The 13145-nt window shown below is 37.9% G+C and overlaps 1 protein-coding gene across 1 annotated transcript in view; it reads left to right on the top strand.

Annotated features, from left to right (window-relative positions):
* The window catches only part of kif6 (kinesin family member 6), a 238135-nt gene that overhangs the window by 185394 nt on the left and 39596 nt on the right, over positions 1-13145 (top strand). Inside the window, exons 16-18 of the mRNA XM_073832589.1 lie at positions 4669-4719; positions 7509-7590; positions 7757-7892. Of these exons, the coding sequence (XP_073688690.1) occupies positions 4669-4719; positions 7509-7590; positions 7757-7892 (269 nt within the window). The remainder of the gene's footprint in view (positions 1-4668; positions 4720-7508; positions 7591-7756; positions 7893-13145) is intronic.

Raw genomic sequence — 13145 nt, 5'->3', positions numbered from 1 at the left:
GAGTACATTCAAACAATAAAAGCCTTTTTTACTAGACTAGAATTTATGAACGAGGTGTTACTTAACCGTTTTGTCATCATCTATATCAACGATATCCTCATATATTTCTGCAACCTGGCTGATCATCGGCACCACTTGACACAGGTCCTCCATAAATTTTTACGGTTGTGAAGTGCAATTTCCACCATTTCCATGGCTATGTCTTTGACTAACATGGGATCTAAATGGACCAGAGGAAGGTACAGGCGGTTAAAAATTGGTCACAACCCACATCTATCAAGGAACTGCAGTGTATCTTGGAATTTGCAAACTTCTACAGGAGGTTCATCAACAACTTTAGTAAGAGACTTGCAAAATGTGCAGAGCAGGGCCCCCCTTCTGATATTATCCATCAAACTAATCTGATCGTTCACTTTTATTCTATAACCGCAAGTACAGCGTGCTAGCATTCCATTCCAGTTAGCTTGCCTTTCGCGTCTACTACGGTTTTCTTGCCAAGACAGAACTGCTTGTGGTTCCATCAAACCCATCGTTTCATCACAATTTCACCATCCAGTTGGGCACATCAACCATAAAAACTCCTTCAAAAACAGCCAGAAAGCTTGTAGTTGTAATTGATGATCAGCTGACTTTCTCAGACCATATTGTTAAAACTGCCCACTGCGTTCTCAAAACTCTGGTTATTTGATAGTACCTAGAATATCAAAATCAACTGCAAAAATCAAAATCAACTGCAAAATCAACATTTTCTTATTTAGTGCCCAAACTCTGGAACAATCTACCTAAAACGGTTCGGGAGTATGCGGATGCCCTGGAGTCACATACTTGGTGAATATACAGGGTGAGAGTGCAGTAAATGGCCAACTTAGTAGGGGCTGCTCCCACCTGGCAGCCTGTAAAATTGATTGAATTCCTCAGAATTAAATGCCTATGGGACCAGAGCTAAACATTCAAGATACTTCATACATGTGCACATCGTTTGTGACATTTATGAATGAACACATTTATAAATGAACACAGCCTGCCCCCTCAAGTGCGGACTGTAAGTACTCAGCTCCTGAACAAACCACACATAAATATTGTCTCTTTGTCGTGTATTTGCTGAGTTTCAGTTCATTTTCGTGACACGTTTCTAAATGAAGGTCACAAAGACCAACCCGGCAGACAGCACACCCTGTTTGTTTTCTTTATTTTGCAAAATCACAATGTTTTTTTGTTATTATGAGTGTATACATATAAAAGTAGACCCTTTACAGATTCGATTGATGTACTGCTCTTATCTGTATGATCAGAAATGAAGGAGTAATTCTAAGTTCCTTTTGGGGTTATCAGAGAAACTGCCACATAAAAAACTGTCATATTAGCAGAAAACCTTAAAAATACAGCTCTGTGGCGCTTAAACTGCGCGCAAAATGCTCACTGCCAACAGAAAACAATTCAAAAAAGGAACCTCTCACTGCAAAAAAAAAAAAACGTGTTCTATCTGACTGGGGACTTTGGCTGCATTATTTAGGTCAACAAGAACTGCAAACTCTTTCCATACCACCTTATGTACTCGCTGCATCGTAAGAAGAATGGCATCTACACTAATATTAGTCTGTTTCATTCTTATTCCAAAGTCACCGTAGCCATCAGATCCAGTCTGTATGCAGATCAGATGGTCAATGCAGTCCCCCCGATTCGGTCCATACCCAGCCCAACTGGTGGATCAGCACCTAGAGGTGACCTCTTCAGCCCTGAATGTCAGTGGAGACCAAGGCAACTAGATGCGCCCCACAGATGGATCCCCAGTGAAGACCTAGATGGCCATCGGCACAAGACCACAGGAACCTGATGAGTCATCTGCAATCTGACTTGCTGCAACATGGAACAAAATGCTGGTTTCATCTGGCCAGAGGAGAACTTGCCCCTGACCGAGCCTGGGTTCTCCCAAGGTTTTTTTTCTCCCATTTCTGTCACCGATGGAGTTTTGGTTCCTTGCCGCTGTCGCCTCTAGCTCACTTATTCGGGAACACTTAATTTCCAGTAATATTCTGTATTATTTGAACTGAACTGAGCTGGATGTTGACATTACTGAATTCAATGAACTGCCTTAAACTGAAAATTGGTTGTTTACTGTTTTCCTTTTGCATTGTTGACACACTATTGTCCTATTTAATACTGTAAAGTTGCTTTGACACAACCTGTATTGTTAAAAGCGCAATATAAATAAAGGTGACTTGACTTGATCTTAAGATAAACAACACTACATCTTGTGGAGATTAACATTAACATACAGTAACCCCAATGCAGGAACTACTTTGTTCTCCCTCAAGCTTATCATTTGTAGAAGGCAGGAATGAGGACTTCAGCATTCCATTGATAAAAGACTGTTCCAATCACTATGTGCTCATTCGCTGATCACAGTCCTTCATTCTGAGACCTAAATGTGAATGACCACTGTGCACTGCAGACTGACCAAACCATTTTTTTTTTCTTTCTCAAAATTTCATTATTGAAAATCATAGCTTTCAGCCATCTTACAATAGCCATAACTTTTGTTGCGTTCAAGATATGGACAAAATAAAAAGTTTTGGAAAGGGCTTGAGCCCAGCTTTCATGTGGTATCAAAACCCAGAAAAGGTAACATTTCACCATGAGTTAGGTTTTTTATTAATATTATTATTTAAGTGCAAAACCATTACATTGGTGGTGCTACTTAGATCTGAAATTAGTGAAGGAGCAAAACACCTATTCTAAGTCATCACTGACCACAGCAATCTTAAGTTTCTCCATGAAGATCCGTCAAACTTGCTGGGCTTTCTTCTTTACCAGATTCAATTTCACCGTGGCTTACCGCCCTGGTAATAAGAATCAGAAAGCTGATGCACTGTCTGGTGTATACCATCCAGAATCAGACACCACTCCTCCAGAGCTCATTTTCCCAGCCATCATAGTTAGCCCTATTCACTGGTCCATCGATGATCAAACCACCGAAGCCATGCAGTCTTCTCTGCTGGAAGGTCCAGAGGGACAGATCTCTGTTTCAACTCAATATGGCCAGGAAATCTCCCAATACGCCCAAGGATGCTCAGTCTGTGCCTTATCCAAAGTTTCACATCACCTTCCTGAATGCAAACTAATACCTCTGCCTGTTCCTAATAGGCCCTAGTCACACATTGGAATCGAATTTCATCACAGACCTACCACCTTTGGATGCCCACACCTGTATCCTCATCATTGTAGACAGCTTCTCCAAAGCATGTTAGTTGTTTCCACTGAAGGGATTACACACCACCTTCGAAATGGCTGAAAACCTCTTCCAACAAATCTGTCCTAGCTTTGAGATTCCAACTGCACAGGGTAACAGTCAGCTTATCTTCCTGCTATAATCATCCAGAAGATACAGGATATACCTACAGTCATATTGTTACAATCATCAAAACTGGAGCGGTTTCCTTCCTTGGGTTGAGTATGCACAGAACTCTCTGCGTCAAGCCACCACAGGATTAACATCCTTCCAGTGCATACTCTGCTACCGACTGCCCCTGTTTATCTGGTCAGGTGGGCCTTCCAGCTGTCCATCACTGGTTTAAAGAAAGCAAGAGGGTCTGGGACTCATCTCACATTCACCTGCAGAGGGCAGTTTGAGACTCAAGAGACAGGCTAGTGCTAGAAGATCTGCAGCACCCCAGTACCATCCAGGGCAGAAGGTTGCCTCTTAACCAGGGACATCTGTCTTTGCCCTGTCGCGAACTGAGGGTGTTTTCACACCTAGTTTATTTAAGCCCTGCAAACGCTCTCGGAGTGGTTCAGCTTGTCTATGCGAATAAAACAAGTGATCTCAGACCTTCATTTTATGTATCATTACTCCATTAATCAAACCCTTCACTAACCTGTAGTCATTTCAGTTTTAGATAGCCTCACACGGGTCACCATTACATTTAAATGTTAGATAGCCCCACACAATGTAGTGGTTTAAGGTCTAAAAAGATACAGTACATACAGTATTCACCACTAATACGCTACTAAATATATTGTAGTAGCCTAAAACTTTTGTACAGCTGCTCTGCAACAATTTGTATTGTAAAAAGCGCTATACAAATAAACTTGAATTGAATTGAATTGAATTAAAAAGCACCACCAGAGTAATGGCTTTGGGCTTAAATATTAATATTAAAATTTAGTTTTGATCATACTATTTCACGGGGCACCAGCCAAAGACTTTCGCCTCGACAATATAGAATAATTACGGAAGATTGTTGAATAAATAAGAATTCCTTAAATTATAGGAATTTTTTGTCTGACCAATCTGAAGGACTAAGAGACTTCGTTAACTTGTAGAGCCTCTTACTGCATTATCAACACAAGAAAGACACCAGTGTAAAAAAAGGGGTTTTGTTAACAAAAGGATAGACAATAATAACTAAACAGCTACTAATGAGTACAATAAATGGATAAAGTGTTGCATCCTTCTGCTTTGTGACAGGTCTCGTTTATCCCTGCTGTAACCACAACATAAAAAAAATACATATTAACATCTTGAATGTGACCCTTAAACTGTCAAAGGATGTTTATCAATGTTTACAGTATAAAGATTTTTTTTTTTAAAATGCAAAAAACCTTTTTGTGTGTCTTCCTTTTTTTCACTATCATACAGTATCTTGCCTCTTTTTTCCTCATTTTCAGATGAGCTGAAGACCCAGCTAAAAATTAGACGAAAACAAATGGCAGTCCAAGGTTAGTGACTTTCAAAATGCTTAAGACTTTCAAATAACCATTAACCATTGGTTTTTACATTCCTTTTTTTTTTTTTTTTTACCACATTTTTATTCTACTCAATCAAAGACTGACCAGTGTGTTGTTACTGTATTAGTGTTTTTGGGTAATTGTTTTATGACAAACTTTGCTAATGTTATGAAAGAATTTGATTTGAGATATGTATTTAAGTGTTTTGGTATTTGTAGTAAATTTTGAATGTGAAATGTACTGCTGTGCAGAGTCAAGTCAAGTCAACTTTATTTTTGTAGTGTTTTATACAAAGTGTTGATTCAGTTTTGATTTAGTCCAATAACTGTGTGAGCTTCATCAATCATGATAGAAGTGATTTAATTAAGCAGTTTTACTGGTGACAGTAGTGTTGATATTCAACTTTTATTCAATATTCAGTTCACTGTTGTTTCAATTAATTTCAATAACAGTGTTGATGTTGCAACAGTAGTGTCATCATTACTCTCAATTTAGTTTAAATTTTGTTCTCATCTGATAGTGTCAGTGTCATCAATATTGATAATATTGCTAAATAGTAAATGCCTTTAAGTTATTAAGAGTGTGGTAACCAGGGTTGGGGCCATTCATGAATTGAACTGAGAATGAATGGTAAATTTCAATTCACTTCCTGTAATGGAATTGAAATTGAATTGGAAAGTCAGGAAACAGAATTGAAATCAAATAAATTCCACTAAATTCCACTTGAGTTGCTAAATAAAATAATTTGACTTGATTTGCTTAATAGTTTATAGTACATTAAATATTGTAAATCACATAAACAAAAAACAAATAAAAGAAATACAAAGTACTGTATGTTTAGTATGTTAAAGGAGAACTCCGGTGTGATATTGACCTAAAGTGTATTGAATCATGATACCGAGTGTGAACGTACCTTGCATATTTCATCTCGGTTTGTGTCCAGCTGTCCGAAATCTGGGGTCAGTTAGCCGATGCTCACAACAGGCTGTCTATGAGAGTGAACAGGGCATCGGAAAAGCCATGTAAATAAATCACTGTTTTACGCCATTTACGAGGCACAAAGTAGCTCCACACTTCATCGGTAGACTTCCTAGGGCCCTGACATTTCAAACGAGACATTGAGAACTCAGAAAAAGCACCGGTAGTTTATTTTACAAGAAGATTTATACAGACAGTACCTGGGAAAGAAAATCCGGTCGCCGCCATCCTGAACTTAGTCACGATAAATCGAGTGTCGAGCACCAATGAATTTATCAGGTTATCAACGTATCAGGTTGTAGTTTCCTTCGTGCTCGACACTCGACTTATCGTGACTACATTTAAGATGGCGGCCACCGCTCTGTTCCTGGTGGATGATGTCTGTATAAATCTTCTTGTAAATAAACTACCGGTGCTTTTTCTGAGTTCTCAATGTCTCGTTTTAAATGTCAGGGCCCTAGGAAGTCTACTGATGAAGTGTGGAGCTACTTTGTGCCTCGTAAGTGTTGGTCCACTGTGTTTTATCAAGGGCAGGGTCAATGCAGCTAGCTATCAGGAGATTTTGGAGCACTTCATGCTTCCATCTGCTGAAAAGCTTTATGGAGATGAAGATTTCATTTTTCAGCACGACCTGGCACCTGCTCACAGTGCCAAAACCACTGGTAAATGGTTTACTGACCATGGTATTACTGTGCTCAATTGGCCTGCCAACTCTCCTGACCTGAACCCCATAGAGAATCTGTGGGATATTGTGAAGAGAAAGTTGAGAGACGCAAGACCCAACACTCTGGATGAGCTTAAGGCCGCTATCGAAGCATCCTGGGCCTCCATAACACCTCAGCAGTGCCACAGCCTGATTGCCTCCATGCCACGCCGCATTGAAGCAGTCATTTCTGCAAAAGGATTCCCGACCAATTATTGAGTGCATAACTGAACATAATTATTTGAAGGTTGACTTTTTTTGTATTAAAAACACTTTTCTTTTATTGGTCGGATGAAATATGCTAATTTTTTTGAGATAGGAATTTTGGGTTTTCATGAGCTGTATGCCAAAATCATCAATATTAAAACAATAAAAGGCTTGAACTACTTCAGTTGTGTGTAATGAATTTAAAATATATGAAAGTCTAATGTTTATCAGTACATTACAGAAAATAATGAACTTTATCACAATATGCAAATTTTTTGAGAAGGACCTGTATTATGTGGTAATCATATATTGAATGTATAGTACATCCAGAAACTTATCACCACTGTCATTTAATTATTAATTCATAATGTACAGTTCTCATTTTTATTTACTTGCATTTGATCAACTCTATTTCATACATTACTTGGTATTTGTAAAGCATCATAAATAAAGTTCAAATGTATGTCTCTAAATGCAATCACAAATAAATGCTCAAAAACAGCAATAAACGGAATTCAGTGGAATTACACTTCCTGTAATTCCAATTCAATTCCAACTCTGTTTCCAGTAATTGTTGTTGAATTCCAATTCCATTTCCTTCTTTGACTGAATAGGACAACCCTGGTGGTAACAGTGTGAAATGTTTTAAAAAGTGAACTAAATACTGTGAAATATGCCCTAGATATTGCAAAAGGCTATAAGACTGTTACTGGTAATATTTAGCACAACAGAACTTTTGGAGGACAATGTTTTTTATTCAGAATTTTTGAGTATTTTGACTTCTGAAAAATTTGTCAAGCTTTTTGTTGATTACAGATGACAACCGTTCTGGATTAAGTCACATTAAATTGCACAAATTTCTTATTGTGTCTCTTTGTTTGGTTCTGTTTAGGCTTAACAGGAAGCCAAACAGCATCAGAGTCAGACTCTGTTGAGGAGAGAATTCTTAACCAGATAGAAGAGGAAAAGAAAAAGTGTGTCCCATTTCATTACTCAAGTATTTGTAATGCACTACTCTAACCTTCATTAATCTTGTAATTTACAAATCTAAAACAGTATTATGCTTTATGGAGTGTTATGATGACTTTTAATTGAATATGTCTTGTTTACATTGCTCATGCTGATTTTTTTACTTTATAGTTACAAGATCAAATCTGGATGTTTAAAAGGGTTGAAGACAGAGATTGAACATCTACAGCTGTTGAATGAAAAGTTGAAAGTGAAATTCCAAAAGGACTTCGAGAATTGGTGGACCCAGGAGGGCGCTAGGCTACAGGTTTTATTGTTCTCAATTTGTAGCAGTTACTTCTTGATATTTTGCTAGTTAGTAACTTTACAGTATAGTCTAGATTTATCTGACATGTGATGTTTAACAAAGTGTTACTAGCTAAGTTTCTGGCCTATTAAATGAAACACTTTGTTTCCTAATATGCTATAAAAAATTATATATATATAAAAAATATATATAGTGTGTATTAAGTAACTAGATGTTAAAATATTTGATCAAGGGATCAGGTACACATAGAATAGTCTACTAGTGTTTAGCTATTCGGCAAAGCAGGATCAGACACACATAGATAGTAAAACATACAATTCTCATGGCTCTTCGTAGCTGCTTTTTTACAGGGACTGTATTGTCCTGTCCTGTTTACTGTCAGCCCATTTGTGGGAATATACAGTATGTCTACTGATACAGCAGCTTGTTTTACATACTCTCAGCAGCATGCATATATTGGCTTGTATTGTCCCTTCCTTGTCTCCTGCTTTGTTGGGGGAGATTTCATGTAAGATGATTATCCAGCAGCAGTGTAGCAAATCCATTCCACCAGGACAAATTATACATTAATATTGTTAAATCCATTACCATGCCAAGTTACCCATTATTATACCCCAAATTATCTAGTTAGGGCCCGAGCACCGATGGTGCGAGGACCCTCTTGTTTCTGCTCCGTTTATTTATTATTAGGGCCCGAGCCCAAAAGGGCGAAGGCCCTATTGTTCTTCTAAGGATTCTTATTTTTTTTTTTTTTTTTTTTTTTTTCAACCGTTGGGGCACTTTTGGGGGCCTTAACATACTCAAAAACTCTTGAAAATTTGCACACACGTTGGAATCTGCCGTCGTCCGGACGCCACAGAGGCTGGGACCCGGGCGTGGTTCAGGGCATCTACAGCGCCCCCTGGAACACAGTTTGAAAACTTGATGTACTGCGCACACATACTTGCACGTACTCATATGAAACTCGGTACACATATAGAACTCATCGAGCTGAACAACTTTTGTACTCTATGTCATGGGCTCCACGCAACAGGAAGTGAGATATTTAGGGCTGTTTAAAAAGCGCATGCTCTGGAATTTAACGTACTCCTCCCAGGAATTCCATGGGATTGTCACCAAACTCGGTCAGCATGATCTCAAGACATTGGGGACGCTAAATTGCGAGGAGATTTTTGATATCTCGAACGGTTTGGCCGTGGCAAGGCGACAAAGTTATGGCGAGAAATGAGAAACAGGAAGTGTCTAATAACTGTTGCACACATTGCCTGATTCTGATGAAACTTCACCAGTTTGTTCCTTGTATGATGCCGATTCCATAAATGTGACTATTATGAGTCAAAGTTATAGCGCCACCAACTGGCAGCAGGAAACGTGTCATTTTCAAAATGCTTTGAAATCAGCCTCTTAATTTTACTCGATTTTCTTTAAACTTCATCAAAATCATGTCAAAACACGGCCGATAAGAATATGTAAAGGGGTCGATGATAAATCAAATGCTGTTGCCATGGCAACGTGACAAACTTTAAAATTACATTCCTGTCTTTTCGAGGCAGATAACATGCTTAGAATTTCATGAAACTCAACACACACATCAATATTAATGATAGTTAGACACTGGCAAAAGGTCATAAATGGGCGTGGAGCAGGCACTCTATAGCGCCATCTTTTGACAAAAGTTGGGGGGTTAGTTTTTCCTACAGTCACCAAACTCTGTACATATATTGTTCTCATCAATCTGGACAACTTTCTAAATCAAACTCATTAGCTAAGACCAACAGAAAGCCGGCTATTTTGATTTGAAGGTGGATTTTTTGAAAAATCAGGTAGTAAACAAATTCACACTACTCCTAAGAACAACCAGCTGTTCACACCAAACTTTTTTAACATGAAGAGAAGATTCTGAATATGTTAAATTGCGAGCGGATTTTGGATATTTCGAACGGTGTTGACGTGGTGATTTTTTAAAGATATAGTAAAAAACATAACCCTAATTTTTTATATCTTTAAAGTGCAGCATCCAAACTCTTTAAAACTTTTTTCACACAGAGATCTAATCATTCTGAGCAAGTGCTGGAAATATTAATTTTATATAAGCTTCAATGAATTAAAGAAAATTAAAAAAATAACTCAGAAACCTGCTGTCACTCTGGTGAATGTCTCTACAGTATGTGTGTGCGTTCAGTCAGGCACAGAGAAGCTCATTATTGCAGGGGGGAGGGGTGAGAGGCAGAGAGGGTGACAGAGTAGAGAGCCATCCTACAGACCATCTTTGAACAAAAAAATGCACATATGTATTTTAATTACATAAATATGTCTGATCTTTGAGAGTCTGATATTTTGAGAAAATATAAAGGGTCACTTAGTCTTTCATTGTTCGTATTTTGCAGTTGTTGTTTTTTATTTATTTTTTACTTAACTGTACCATGAACTTGTCCTATTCAGTCACATAGCAAAAGATTAAAAAAAATACAACTTTTTAGCATGATCAATTTATCTTCATTGATAGACAATATTTACATAGTGTTATTTATTGAATATAAAATAATAATAATAAAAAATTATGACAAACTTTGACAACAAAACAAACGTTACTGTTAATTTCTTCAAAACATCTGAAAACCATAATTTTAAGATCAGTTATAAATATATATCACCCCGTTAAAATACTCAACTTGATTTTTAAAGATATTTTGAAAGAATGAAGAGTTTATAGAGCACTTTATTGTGTATTGCTGTACACCCACATGAACTGTGTTCATGTTCATGTTAATTCACAGTACATAAACTTTATATGAATACTTTTTTTAGCTTAATATTAATTAACATTAATAAATGCTATTTATTTATTGGTCATGTTAACTAATATAGTTAATTTTAACAAATGAAACTGGATGGCAACATTTTATATTTTGTGTGTATGTGTCTGTGTGTTGATTTTAAAGTGTAACCCTTTCAATTCTGTAAACTTAAAATCCAAACTAGCAGAGGGTTACTGTGAATGCATGTGCCAACTGGGCACCGTCTTCCTTATTGATTCTTAGTTATGTAGCGCTTAAGAGTGATGTCTTATAACAGGAGTCACCAGCAAAGCAATATCCACACAAAAATTGTACAGATAGGTAACAATGACATTTAAGCAGAAGTGGTGGATGTAAAGGAAGCAATAATAACATTTTGCTATCATCATGAATCATGTTCTTATCATCATTTGTAGCATACTGGTTCACAGTTGGCATTTATCTGAAGTCCTTGCATTGATTGCATTTAGTTAAATCAACATTATATTTGGTCAGTCTGATCTTGAAGCCTTAGAGATGTTAAATTGTGAAGATCTTGAGTTTTCATTAAAGGGCATGTCCGTGGTGGCCTGACAAAGTTTGATGTTTCTGCATAGACATAGAAGTGGTTATAACTTAGCCTGAAAATGTCTGATCTGCCACAAAATTCACAGGTTTGGTAAGAGTCCTGGCCTGAAGACACCTAAAGACCAATATTCAGATATTATCATAGCGCCACCTGTTGGCAGCAGGATATCTCATATATTTCACTAACTCAAACATACCAAGGTCAATCTGCACCAAACTTCGTATGTTTGATAATAGTGCTGGCCTGAACACATCTACATGCCAATAATCAGTTATAGGCATAGCGCCACCAGCTGGCAGCGGCAAGTTTGGCACATTTAAGTGACTTTGACATATTTCTCCTACATTTACTGTATTAAAAGCATACTGCCCACCGTTTGCTGTTTTCCTGAAGCCACCGGTCGGCGGTGAGCCCGGGTGCGAGGGCCCGTTCATCGCTGCTCGCAGCTTTAATTCTTCTTCTTCTTCTTCTTCTTCTCCAAAATGAAAAGTCTTTTTGAGGGCCTAAACATGCCCGAAAACTCACGAAACTTTACACACGCATCAGACCTGGCGAAAATTTACATCTGATATGGTTTTCAAAAGTGGGTGTGGCAAAATGGCTCGATAGCGCCACCTATAAAATTTCAACGGAGTGCCCCTCGAGCTACGTTTCACGTACATGTACGAAACTCGGTACACATATGTAACACACCAATACCTACAAAAAAGTCTCCTGGTGCAACATCCGAAACCCAACAGGAAGTCCGTTATATTGAATTTCCTGTACGATTTTTGTGCAGTTTTTGCCATTTTCAGGCCTCATACTTTAACGAACTCCTCCTACAGTTTTTATCCGATCATCTTCAAATTTGCTGAGTGTCATCATAAGGCCTTTGCGATGTTAAATTGCGAAGCTTTAGAGTTTTCGTCGAAGGGCGTGTCCGTGGCGGCCGGACAAACTTTGATGTTTCGCCATGAAAAAGGAAGTTGCTATAACTCAGGCATACGATGTCCGATCTGCCTCAAACTTCACATGTTTAATGACAGTCCGGTCCTGAACACACGTCAGTGCCCATATTCAGTTATAGTCATAGCGCCACCTGCTGACAACAGGAAATGACATGTTTAACACTGTTACGGACTCCTAGAAACATATTGAAAAGCGTTAACAAGTCTTAAATAGGCTAGCAACATGCTACAAACATGCTAAAACATGCTAGCAACACTTAGCTAAGAGCTAAAGCATGCTATTAATACAAATACAAAAGGAAATTGCTGTAAGTCATGTATATAATGTTGAATCTGACCCAAACTTAATATTCAACATGCTACAAAAATAATAAAGTATGCTAGCAACACTTAGCTAATATGCTAAAGCATGCTAATAATACAATGAAACAGGAAGTTACTCTAACTCAGGCATACAATGTCCAATCAGCCCCAAACTTAACATGTTTGATAAGAATCCTGGCCTAAACACACGCCCATGCCCGTATTCGGTTATAGTCATAGCGCCACCAGCTGGTAACAGGAAGCCACATGTTTAATACTGTTGTGGATGCCTAGCAACATTTAAAAAAAAATCAACAACTGTTAAACAGGGTAGCAACATGCTAGAAACATGCTATAACATGTTAGCAACATTTAGCTAAGTGCTAAAGCATACTCTTAATGCAATGAAACAGGAAGTTACTGTAACTCAGGCATGCAATGTCCAATCAGCCCCAAACTTCACATGTTTGATAACAGTCCTGGCCTGAAGATATCTACATGCCAATATTCAGTTATAGTTATAGCGCCACCTACTGTCAACAGGAAGTGACATGTTTAACACTGTGACACACTATTAGCAACACACTAAAAAAGCCATTGAGTGCTAAACTAGTTTAAAACGTACTCAAACATG

The sequence above is a fragment of the Garra rufa genome, unplaced genomic scaffold, assembly GCF_049309525.1.
Source record: "Garra rufa unplaced genomic scaffold, GarRuf1.0 hap1_unplaced_004, whole genome shotgun sequence".
Taxonomy (NCBI): Eukaryota; Metazoa; Chordata; class Actinopteri; order Cypriniformes; family Cyprinidae; genus Garra; species Garra rufa.
This window is presented reverse-complemented; position numbering and strand designations above follow the sequence as displayed.